The sequence below is a fragment of the Peromyscus californicus genome, unplaced genomic scaffold (genome assembly GCF_007827085.1).
Source record: "Peromyscus californicus insignis strain IS unplaced genomic scaffold, ASM782708v3 Scaffold_5__1_contigs__length_169319896, whole genome shotgun sequence".
Classification (NCBI taxonomy): Eukaryota; Metazoa; Chordata; class Mammalia; order Rodentia; family Cricetidae; genus Peromyscus; species Peromyscus californicus.
The window spans coordinates 12,431,734-12,444,522 of NW_026294573.1; the positions used below are offsets into that span (position 1 = coordinate 12,431,734).

Here is a 12,789-nt window from a genome sequence, read left to right on the forward strand (position 1 = left end):
AGTAGAGTATCAAATCCAAACAGGTCGTTTCCTATGGGGGTGGGGTAAAGGAAGCAGATTGCAGATTATCCAGACAGCACCAGCTGGCCTACATGGCTGTGCATCTGGGGTTGCCCTGATACTCTTTGTGTTGTTCGGTTAGGGTTGGTTGGTTTATTGCCTTTAGTTGTTTTGACACAAGATTGTAGCTGGAGTTTTCTCCAGTCCCACTCAGGCCCACAGCCGCTCAGACCCAAATAAACACACAGAGACTTATATTATAAACTGTATGGCTGTGGCAGGCTTCTTGCTATCTAGTTTTTATATCTTAAATTAACCCATTTCTATAAATCTATACCTTGCCACGTGGCTCGTGGCTTACCGGTATCTTTACATCTTACTTCTCATGGCTGCGGCAGCTGGCAGCATCTCCTGACTCAGTCTTCCACTTCCCAGAATTCTCCTCTCTCCTTAGCCCGCCTATACTATACTTCCTGCCTGCCTACTGGCCAGTCAGCGTTTTATTTATCAATCAATCAGAGCAACACATTCACAGCATACAGAAAGACATCCCCAGCGCAAGGTCTTACTGTGTAGTCCTGGTTAGCCTTGAACTCTGAGATCTACTTGCCTCTGTGTGTTCCACCATATGTTGTAAATACTTATTTTAATTTTATTGGGGTGTGTGTGCGTGTATGTGCCACATGAGTGTAAGGAGCCTGCTGTGAACTGCCTGATGTGGATGCTGAGAACCAAACTCGGGCCTTTGGAAAAACAGTAAGCGCTCTTGACGCCGAGTTATCTCTCCAGCCCAAGAAATGTGGCTAGATCTACCTAGAGTTAAAGTGTTTTTATTATCATTTATTTATTGGTCTGGATATGCACGCAGTGATACATGTGTGTCAATCAGAAGACAACTTGCAGGAATTACATTTGGTTCTCTCCTTCCACCATGGGTTATAGAGATCAAACTTAAGTTGTAAGATTGGTGACAAGCACCATGCTTCCTGAGTTGTCTTATGGCCCCACATTCATCCCTTGAAGGAAACTTTGTACTTCTGAAGCTCCTCTATTGAGACCTTCAGAGCCATAGCCAATTGGTATCTCAAAGGATTGATTTTTCTGCTTGTTTTTTTTTTTTTTTTTTTTTCTGTTGTTGTTGTTATTTTAAATGGGCTTTTCCTTAGTTTCACTCACTTTTATTTTTTGAGACAGCTTCTCTTGCTGAACCTGTAGCCAATAGATTTGGGTAGGCTTGTTAACTGACCATTGAGCTCCAGGGACCCTCTTGTCTCTACCTCCCCACCTCTGAGATTGCGATTGGATGCTGCCAGGTACCCTCACGCTTGAATGGTAAACATATTACTGACTGAGCCATCTCCCTAGCCCCACTTTTTCTTTTTTTCTCCCCAAACTTAACTTGGGTTAGAGCAATATCAGGGGTACATAATTAGTTGTTATGTAATTTCTAAATTTAATAATGTGTCATTGGATAAAGGTGTATAATTATATCAAATGTGTCTTAAAATTTCTGCCTTGCACATGACGCTATTGTACAGGGGCATGTGTACACCAAGGTGTGTGATAGCTTCCCTTTTTGCCAAACTAAATTAAACGAGGGCTCCTGGACTTTGTGAGACGTTTAACCGTCTGTTGCGGATCTGAGGTTAAGCATGGGTTCGGTGAACGGGAGCGTTAGGAAGGCACAGGCAATGGCCTTGAGAGCAGGGTCAGCAGACCTCCCGTACAGGCTAGTAATGACTGTTCTAGGTTCTGCAGGCCACGTGATCTGTTCTCCTGTTCAGCTCTGTGTCTGCTGTGCGAAGTGAGTGGTGGTGGGACAGCATGTTAGTTATTTATCTACTTGCTCTGACCAGCAACTTATGGCAAGGAGAGTTTATTTATTATTTATTCTGTTTAAGGCTGTAGTTCACGATGGTGGGGGAGACATGGCGGCAGGATCATGTTTCCTTTTTATTCAGTCTTGGACCCCAGCCTATGAAATGGTGATGCCCACATTCAAGAATGTTCTTCTCTCCTCAGTTAAACCTTTTCAGAAGCACCCTCACTGACAAATCCAGATTGGTATTTCTATGGAGATTTTAAAACCACTGTCGCTGATAATCAAGGTTAACCATCACATGTTATGTAGACAGTGTCTCTGTTCCCATAAGACATGCACATGTATTGGAATGTGGTTTTAGCAGTCCTTAGTTCACAGTGAACTTTACCCCAAATTGTAGGTGAAATTCGATATTCCCAGTCTGAAGGTAAGAGTCTAAGCAGTGTGTTTTGAGACAGGGTTTCATGTAGCGCAGGCTGGCCTTAAATGTCGCCCAGGGTGACCCTGAAGTTCTGATCCTCTTGCCTTCACTTCCCAGATGGTGGAATTTGCAGATGTGCACCACCACACCTGATTTACATGAGTCTGGGGCCCCTGCTTTCATGCATGCTACATCTCCTGATAGATGCAATTTTTGAAGTTCTGCTCTTGCCTTAGCACCATAAGCTAAATTTTTTAGGCTGCTCATCAACTTTGTAATGGGAAGGAATTTGTTTTTTGTTTGTTTGTTTGTTTGTTTTTTAATTTTACAGATTAGAAAAGCCAGTTGTGGAAATGAAGCAGCCTGTGCAGCACAGGCAGGTGGAATACATGGAGTTCTGTTTGAAGACTTACTGATGCCCTGGGATGATAATTCAGATGCCCAGGACATCCTCAGTTAAAATAGCAGCACATGACTGGCATGGTGACACATTCTTTTAATACCAGTACTTGGAAGGCAGAGGCAGGCGGAGCTCATGAATTTGAGGCTAGCCTGATCTACGGAGTGAGTTGCAGGGCAGCCAGGGCTACACAGAGAAACGCTGTGTTTCAAAAAGATCCATACCAAAATAACAAAGATCAAAATAGAGGCGTATGCTTACAAGGTCTGGTAGCACACATAATCCCAACACTGGAGAGGCTGAGATGAGAGGGTCACAAGTTCAAGTCTAACCTGGGCTATGTAGTAAGACCCTGTCTCAAATAGCATTCATGAAATTTCAGTGTTTGTTAAGATACAAAGGGACTATGGCCTTGTTTTCTAGTAGTTTATTTTTCCATATCTGAGCTTTCAAAGGGAGCACGATTTTTTTACATGAGGATAATTTTATGCCTGTCTTAGGTCTTCTGCCAGCTTTGTCTCTCCTCACCTCCTGTTGAGTCACCTGTTGGGGAACACAAAACCAACTTCCATTCTATGAGTCAGCTGCTCCAGTTAGGGCAAAAACCATTTACCAATGTGTTTGTGGTGTTCTTTCCTGGAAAAGGAGCTCTCAGTGTGCTTCTCTGACTTGTCACAGGCAGCAGAACATCGAGGAGAACATGACAATAGCTATGGAGGAGGCCCCGGAGAGCTTTGGCCAGGTCGCCATGCTCTACATCAACTGCAGAGTGAACGGGCATCCTGTGAAAGCCTTCGTTGACTCAGGTAATGATGGGAAGAGGGGAGGCTCTGGTGTCTATTAGACATTGGTCCTGTGGTCTGCTTGCCGATGCCTAGAAGTTATATTTTCACTTTTCAGTCTGTGTTGGTGATAGATTTCTTTCCCAGTCATTTCTTACTTGGTTTTGTGTTTAGAGTGCCTCAGCTGGTAGTAAGGACTTGGACGGGTGTAACCAAAGAACTGAAAAATAGAGGCTCCAGCAGAGGGAGGCAGTCCAGATTAATTGGGGGTGGGGGGTGGAGGTGTGAGTTGGATCAGTGGTTAAGAGGTAGTACTAGTCTTGCAGAAGATGTGGGTTCAGTTCGCAGCACCCACATTACACAGCTCACAAACACCTATAACTCCAGCTCCAGACAATATGACACCCTCTTCTGGGCACCTGTACTCACATTGCACCCACTCTCCACATATACATGTAATTAAAAATACATCCTCAGCTCTATAGTGAGTCTGAAGCTGGTTTGTGAGATTTATGTCTCACCTCTCTGAAACAGGAGGTAGGATAGCAGTAAGGTTGAAGATAAACAGGATGCAGTGCACCTGACCCCGGCTGGGCACTGACTTGACACAGTCTTATAGAAAGTGGGAACCTTTAAGGGTTATTGAACAGATAAAGAAATGATTTGAAGGAGGCTATAGTTTAGGACTGCAGGCAGAATCAGCTGGAAAAATTCTATAACTTTGAGGGTCATATTTGCTTTAAATTATATGTACATGGCACAGATTCAGAGCCAGAGGAATCCACTCAGGAGGGAGGTTGGTGCGAGCCCTCAGCAGCTGTGGGAAGAAGGAAGGTCAGAACAGCGGACATTGCAGAGATCTGATTTTTAGGTTCAGGCAGTTCAAGGGCGCAGTGAAGGCGGTAGGAGTCAACATCGAACTGTACCGTAGTTGTAAGATGGTGCAAAGGCCATGCCACTGGCAAAGAGAGACATCTGAAGTGAGGTTTGGGAGGAGCTAGAGCTGTCCAGTACACAGGTGTATGGAGCCAGTATTCAAGGGAGGGGCTAGGGCTAGACAAAGATTACAGAAGTATCAGCCTGCTACAGCTGAGTACATATGTCCTGAGATAGAAAATAATCTCACGTAAGGCTAGGGATGTGTCTAGCGTACACAAAGCCCCGAGTTGGAGCCCAGCACTGCATAAAACTTAATAGGAGCATAATAGAGCTTGTTTGTAACCCCAGCACCCAGGGAGGTGGAAGCAAGAGACTCCTTAGCTATATAGTGAGTTTCCGGCTTGAGTAGCAGTGAGATACATGCCCTCAGCTTTCAAGGGAAGAAGACTCATTTGTAGGTTCATTTCTAAGTTTTTGGAAACGTAGAGGACTTTTTGGGTTTTGTCCCTCCACCCACCCTCCTAGGGGTGTGGTTGTTTGGTTAAGGCAGGGTCTTACTATGTAGCTATGGATGGCCTGGAGCTAGCTGTATAGACCAGGATGGCAAACTCACAGAGATCTTCTTGCCTCTGCCTCCTGAGTGCTGGGATTAAAAATATGCGTGTGCTACTGAGGCTGGAGAGATGGCTCAGCGGTTAAGAGTAAGCTAAGAATGCTCTTTCAGAGGACCCAGCTTCAATTCTTAGCACCCACATGGCAGCTCACAACTGTCTGTAACTCCAGTTCCAGGGGACCCAACACCCATGGCAAAACACCAATGCACATTAAAAAAAAAGAAAGAAAGATACGTGCCATCATGCCCAGCTTTTTTCTAATGTGGTTCTGGGTTCAATCCTAGGTTCTTGTCCATGTTAGGCAAGTGTTCTACCACTGAGCTGTACTCAGCTGCAGCCTATATTTTTTAACTTGGGAGCAGTGTCCCAACACTTTAAGTAAAAATCACTGGAATCTGTGTGTTGAAGCACACACCTGTAATCCCAGGAGACTGACACAGGAGGATTACATGTTCAAGACTAAATTTGGACTACACGGGGAGTGAGAACCTGATTCAGAAAACAAAAGCAGCCGGGCGGTGGTGGCACATGCCTTTAATCCCAGCACTCGGGAGGCAGAGCCAGGCGGATCTCTGTGAGTTTGAGGCCAGCCTGGGCTACCAAGTGAGTCCCAGGAAAGGCGCAAAGCTACACAGAGAAACCCTGTCTCCAAAAACCAAAAAAACAAAAAAAGCAAACAACGACAAAGGTGATGACTTGTTCTCAGTACTGTCAGTAACATCTGGATTTCAGAAGGTCACCTCCCGATAGGCTTGTTCACTGTTGGTAAAGTTTGTTTGTGTGTGTGTGTGTGTGTTTTTTTTGTTTTGTTTTTTTTTGTTTTTGTTTTTGTTTTTGGAGACAAGGTTTCTCTGTGTAGCTTTGCGCCTTTTCTGGAACTCACTTGGTAGCCCAGGCTGTCCTCGAACTCACAGAGATCCACCTGCCTCTGCCTCCCGAGTGCTGGGATTAAAGGCGTGAGCCACCACCGCCTGGTGTGTGTGTGTTTTTTAAGCCCCCCCCCCCCTTTTTAAATTTATTTTCATTTTATGTGCATTGGTGTTTTGCCTGCATGTATGTCTGTGTAAGGGTGGCAAGTCTGCTGGAACTGGAGTTACAGACACTTGTGAACTGCCATGTCCGTGCTGGGAATTGAACCCAGGTCCTCTGGAAGAGCAGTCAGTACTTTTAACCGCCGAGCCATCTTTCCAGCCCTGTTAGTAAAGTTTTTAAGTATTATTCTGGTACTCCATTAAAAACATACTCTTTCTCTCAGACTTTTGTACTGTTAGATTCTGGTATGGAAATGGAAGTTGAATTAAGCAGGGATGTTGGTGCACATATACCATCCTAGAACATGGGGGTAGAGGCAGAAAGAATAGTAGGAGTTTTCAAAAATAAGTAGAAGATCAGCTAATCAGGGTGATGTTACAGAGACAGAAGTCTTACCACAAATGTTGGTTATAGTTTTTACACTGTGATATTTCTCTCTCCCTCCAGGTGCCCAGATGACTATTATGAGCCAGGCTTGTGCAGAAAGGTGTAACATCATGAGACTGGTGGACCGTCGGTGGGCTGGCATAGCCAAAGGAGTCGGCACACAGAAGATTATTGGAAGGGTGCATCTAGGTGAGTGAAGGCAGGCCAAGCGCTACTTTTTGTAGGGCGGTTGGGTTTTGAAGTTCTTTCCTGATTCCCTCTGGTTGACATGGCCATGCACGTGCAAGCAAGCAGATGTGTATCTGTGGGTACACCTGCTCCTGCACAGGTCAGAGAACAGCTTTGGGGCTGGTCCTGGCCTTCCACCCTTCCACAGTCCCTGGACTTGAATTCAGGTTGTCAGCCTTTCATGGCTAACAGTTTACTTGCTGACCCTGGAGTGTGGTTTCTTTCCCTCTGTCCTGGCTAGGTCGGGAGTCATTTCCATCACGGTGTTAGGCACTGTGTCTTAATCTCCCTGTGATCAGTGTTGCTGTGGGGTGCTGAATGCGCTTGGGATGTGTGGCCCCTTTCTTCTTTCAACTCCCCTTAGGGCATTTCCATGTCCTTGAGTGTGATCTATTCATTTCGTGTACTTGAATGTTAGTGGCTTTTTTAGTCTGGAAATGCATCTTTCAGCTTCATGATGGAGCCCAGTGCCTTAGCACATGATAAGCACACTCCACAGTCAGGCCGTCCTAGCCCCTTGATGTACTAATTAATGGTCTCCTACATTAGGCTCATCCTACATAGTCTTAGTGTCTCCGGTGTGCGTGCATGTGTCTGTTTCAAGAAAGGAGTGGGGGAAATATTAATGGATCCTTAGAATGGATATTCTCTCAGTTAAACCTTTCTAGAAACAGTATAGCACAATATCCAGAGGTATGTTTCCATAGAGATTCTAGATCCCATCAAGCTGGCTATAAGATTAAACTTCACAGACCCTTTATTTCAAGAACCGGAAAGACATCATAGGAAGGGTTTCCAACAGAGGGACTGCATGTGTGGGAGGGCGGTTAGGGGTGAGATATCTTAAGACGTGAGTTTGTGTGTGTGTGTGTGTGAGGTTCCTGGTGCTTTTGTTTGTGGTACTCAGTTATGTGGTTTTGTTTTCATAAGATTTATTTTTTACATTTTTTGTATAATAGTGGTTTTGTGTGCTATGCATCTCTGGTGCCCTTGGAGTTCAGAAGAGGATATCCGATGCTCTGAAATTACAAGTGGTTGTGAGCCTCCATGTGAGTGCTAGGAACCTAACTTGGGTCCTCTGCAAGAGCAGCCAACGTTTGACCTCTGAGCCATCTCTCCAGCCCCAATTATGTGGTTCTGGGTCATGAGTTTTATAGTGGGCAGTGTCAAAAGCTGGACCCTGTGCAGGTCTCAATTAGTTTCTGGTTCTAGCTCTCATCACCCAGGGGTTATCCGCACTCTAGATATCTGGAAATCTTAGAGCAAGAGAGAATTGGCGGTGTTCTGGGGTAGCTGCACGTTCTTGTAGAGAGGGGACTTGGAAATGAGACCAACTTCACAGCACGCACATACAATTGTCCAGGTGGACTACAGCCCATGTGGGTTAGAGAAAGGTTGAATTAGCAAAGTGCTTACTGTGCAAGTGTGAGAGCCTGAGTTTGGATCTCAGCATGCAAAAGCAAGGTGTGATGGCACCTGTCTGCAGCCTCAGACTAGCTGATCTTGGGGACCGGTAAGCCGTCCAGCCCAGCCAAAATGGTGAGTCCCTATTTCAGTGAGACCCTATTTCAAAAACTGCTGTGGAGAGCAATAGAGGAAAAGACATTTAGCCTCAAACTCCAGTCTCCACATACATGTTCACACCTGCACATGTGCTTAGAGGCAGAACTTCTCAGCTTGAAATGTGGTGTCACGTATACCTGTAAACCAAGCATTTGACAAGTGGAGGCAGCACAATTAGGGACCAGCCTGGACTACATGAGATCCTGACTCCAAAACTGAAGGAGGATAAGATAATGAAGAAAACAAGGGAAAGATTGATTTTGAATTTGTTTGTTTGGACAAGGTCTCTCTGTAGCCCTGGCTAACCCTGGAACTCATTATGAAACCAAGCTGGCCTTGAACTCGGGAGATCTGCCTGCCTCTGCCTCTGGATTATTAAAGGTGAGCTCCACCATGGCCAGCAATTTTAAGAAGTTTGCCTTGAGAGCTGGGCATGGTGGTGCATGCCTTCAAACTAATCTCAGCACTCAGAAGCAGGGGCAGGCAAATCTTTGAGTTCCAGACCAGCCTGGTCTATAGAGTAAGTTCCACGTCAGCCAGGGCCACACAGAGAAAACCTGGGGTGTGTGTGTGTGTGTGTGTGTGTGTGTGTGTGTGTGTGTGTGTGTGTGTGTTGGGGGAGTGAGTGCTTTGAGCACATGTGGTATCATACACCTATAGTTCCAGCGCTTGAAAAGACAAATAATATTTTAAAATAAAAAAATAGACAGTAATGTTGGCTAGAAATATGTATAATACCGTCTGAAGATCTAAGAAAAACTAAAAATGATGAACACAGAACTAAGATAGTTAGGAGAGTTGGAGGAGACAGGAGGAATATAGGAAACATAACACTTTGGGTTTTTTTTTTTCCTTTTAAGATTTATTTTTATTTTTATTTATGTGTATATGTCTAGCTAAGTGTATACCATTTGTGTGCAGAGGCTAACTGAAATTACAAGCAGTTGTGAACTGCCTGCCAGCGGTTCTGAGACCTGAACTCAGGTCATTTGGAAGCACTCTTAACCACTGAGGCAGTCTCCCGTTTTGGTTTTCTATTTCTTTATCTGGATAATGCATGGTTGTTTCTTATGCTTTATATTGGACACATATCTCACTCTCTCTTTGGCTTGCTACTTAATAGTAGCAAAGTAATTTAATGTCTTTTTTATTATTATTATTTACGGGTGTTTGCCTGCATTTACATCTGTGCATCACATGTGTGATGTGTGTCTGGTGCCTGTGGAAGCCAGAAGAGGGTACAGGACCCCTAGAACTAGAGTTACTGGTGATTGTGAGCCATCCTGTGGGTGCTGGGAATTGAATCTGGGTCCTTTGCAAAAGCAGCCAGTGCTCTTAATTGCTGAGTCATCCCTTCATCCCCTAGTAAAATAATCTTTTTTGTTTCATGTGCAGTGGTGTTTTGCCTGCATGTATGTCTGTATGAGGCTGTTGGACCTCCTGGAACAGGAGTTACAGATAGTTGTAGCTACCATGTCAGTGCTGGGTATTGAACTCAGGTCCTCTGAAAGAGCAGCCAGTGCTCTTAACTGCTGAGCTGTCTCTCCAGCCTCTAGTAAAATAAATTTTAACCTGAGAAGTAGGAGATTGCAAGCAAAGCCAGGCCCTCCTTGTGTCTCTGATTTGAAAAGTAGATACTTGGTTCTAACAGGCAATGAGAAGCCTTTTCTTGCATGGAGGTTTACTTTAAAGGTTTTAAAGGTTTAAAAATGCTGGTTCTACAGCTTTTTGGAAACATTTGTGCAAAATGTGTCTGAGTGGTATGGCTTGGGCTCCATCCTCAGCAACCCATGTGTACACGTATACTCACAAATACCCGGTAGACCTTTTATAAGTGTATAGGAAGCCACTGGTTAATAACAGAGAACTGCCTTCACTGTTACTGTTCTTGTGTATGTGTTGTTTTTTTAATCCTCTTCAGGCTTCCTTTCATCACCTGCTGAGCATGGTCCTGACGGCGGCCCACAACAAGCCCGGTCCTCATAACAGTAGCTCTGCCCATCGACTTCAGTGCTTTCATCTTGTTTCACTGTTGTCCCTCCTTGCCTTGCCTGCGTCCAGGAAGCCCAGGCACAGAGTGATGGGTTCCTCACAGCTCGCCCTGGGCTTGGGAAGCAACATCAGTAATACCTTCTTCTCTTCTGTGCTTTAGCTCAGGTTCAGATTGAAGGTGATTTCCTGGCATGTTCCTTCTCCATACTCGAAGAACAGCCTATGGACATGCTTCTGGGATTGGACATGCTTAAACGGCATCAGGTAATTAGAGCTTTTGATACATGGACACACGTAAGTGCATGGAGGCTAGAGGTTGACAACAGGTGTCTTCCTTGGTCTGTCTTAACTTGTTGTTTTAGATAGTGTCTCTCACTGGCCCGGAGCTCCCAGATTGACTAGACAGGTAGGGCAGCAACTCCAGGGACCCTGGTGTGTCCACTCCCCCAGTGCTGAGGCTCTAGGTATGTACTGTTGGCACCAGGCTTTTTACACGACTTTGTTCCGTAGCCCTGATGGGCCTGGATGGAGCCCACTGTGTAAGGTAGGGTGCCTTCAACTCGTGTACTCTTTCTTGTCTTGCCTCTTGCTCCTGGGATTTATAGGCATGTACCATCATGCCTCCGCCCTCTGCTTTTCCTCTGGGTCTCTAGTATTCACATCAGCTCTGCTAGTTTCATATATTGACAAACCAAGAAAGAAACATGGTTTCTCAAACATGGAAGTGTCCTTGGTAGATTCTGTTGTACAGAGTTAAGATAACTGTCATTACAAATGGAGTCTGTCAGATGAGTGTGGTGGTGCACACCTTTAATCCTAGCGCTTAGATCCTAGCACGTAGAACAGAGAGGTGGCCTGGCAGGCACCTGTGAGACCCTGTCTCACAACAACAGCACAGATCTCTCCTTGTAAAGCCTCTAGGGATAAGTTAAATCTTGTCTCTTTTGACATTATAATTAGCAGTCTTATTTATTTATTTTTTTAACCTTAACAGTTTTTAGACTTTATGTGTTTTATTCACATGTATGCACCACATGTGTGCCTGGTGCACTTAAAGGTAAGAAGAAAGCATTGGATCCTCTGGAACTAACATTCTGATGGTTATAAAACACCATGTGGTGCTGGGAATAGAAGGTTCTCTGCAAGAACTAGTGCTCTTGTTCCTTTTTTCCTTTTATTGGAAATAGATTTTTTTGGGGGGGAGGTCACAATAAATCCTGGTTATGGTTTCCCCTCCCTCTACTCCTCCCAGTTCCTCCCTGCCTCCCCTCCCATCCAGATCCACCTTTCTGTCTCATTAGAAAACAAACAGGCTTCTAAGGGATTATAATCTGATAAAACAAAACTAACATATCAAAATTGGACAAATGAACAGAAGGAAAAGAGCCCAAGAGAAGGCACAAGAAACAGAGACCCACTTGTTCTTACACTCAGCAATCCCTTAAAAATACTAAACTAGCCGGGCGGTGGTGGCGCACGCCTTTAATCCCAGCACTCGGGAGGCAGAGGCTGGCGGATCTCTGTGAGTTCGAGGACAGCCTGGGCTACCAAGTGAGTTCCAGGAAAGGCACAAAGCTACACAGAGAAACCCTGTCTCGAAAAAACAAAACCAAAAAAAAAAAAAAAAAAACCAAAAAAAAAAAACTAAACTAGAAGTCATAATATACATGCAGAAGACCTGGTACAGACCTGTATAGACCCTGTACATGCTGCCCCATTCTCTGAGTTCATATGAGTTTGGATTATGTTGATTTAGAGGGCCTAGTTATCTTGGTGTCGTCCATTCCCTCTGTCTCCTTTCTCAGGGGTTTCCCTGATCCCTGAGGGGAGGGACTTCCCTTTATAGGGCTGTGTATAAGTACTCTTAACCCATCTCTCCATCCTCAGCAATTTTATTAAGTTGTATAATTTTAAGATTCTGATTAGAAATCAAAAGGGGCCGGGGGTGGTGGCGCAAGCCTTTAATCTCAGCACTTGGGAAGCGGAGGCAGGCGGATCTCTGTTGAGTTCAAGGCCATCCTGAACTACAGAGTGAGTTCTAGGAAAGGCACAAAGCTACACAGAGAAACTCTGTCTCGAAAAAACCAAAAAAAAAAAAGACAGAAGTCAAAAGGGTTTTTTTTGCTGATTTCCTGCAGGTGTTTAATACATGCTTTTCTTAGCTGTTGATTAAACTTTAATAGTTAGAACTTTGAGATTAAAAGGCTAGAGAATGAAAATGCTTTGTTCATACAGCGAGGATTATCTGACAATACATTAATCTGTCATGATAATTTATTTCTCATCTAAAGCCTAACTAAGATCTACCATGCTCATTGCAGACCATTGGTTAGTGTCTGCTGCGTAATGAAACGCCACAGTAGTTTATATTTGTTTGTTTTGCTAAGGAAGTGCTGTACCACTGAGTATACCTGAATCCCACTGTGGGTTTTTAAATAAAGTCAATACCTTCATGCCACTATATTTTAAATGTTCCACACGATGATGTAAATCAGGTGGCACTTGACTAGTATATGAAAGGCTGTCTAGTTTCAGGCTCCTAAAATAAAAAGGCCCTGAAAATAATGTGTATTATATTGATTTAGCATTTTAAATGCCAAATGTATAAATATGTAAATGAAAACTAGGTTATTTGTTTGTCACTGTCTTGCTGTTGTTTAGCATACACT

General features: G+C 44.3%; 1 protein-coding gene across 2 annotated transcripts in view; it reads left to right on the forward strand.

Moving 5' to 3' along the window:
* Ddi2 (DNA damage inducible 1 homolog 2) overlaps positions 1 to 12,789 on the forward strand; it is a 48,289-nt gene that overhangs the window by 19,884 nt on the left and 15,616 nt on the right. For both annotated transcript variants that reach the window (XM_052715626.1, XM_052715628.1), the window contains exons 5-7: positions 3,322 to 3,449; positions 6,398 to 6,526; positions 10,281 to 10,384. In XM_052715626.1, coding sequence (XP_052571586.1) covers positions 3,322 to 3,449; positions 6,398 to 6,526; positions 10,281 to 10,384 — 361 coding nt within the window. The remainder of the gene's footprint in view (positions 1 to 3,321; positions 3,450 to 6,397; positions 6,527 to 10,280; positions 10,385 to 12,789) is intronic.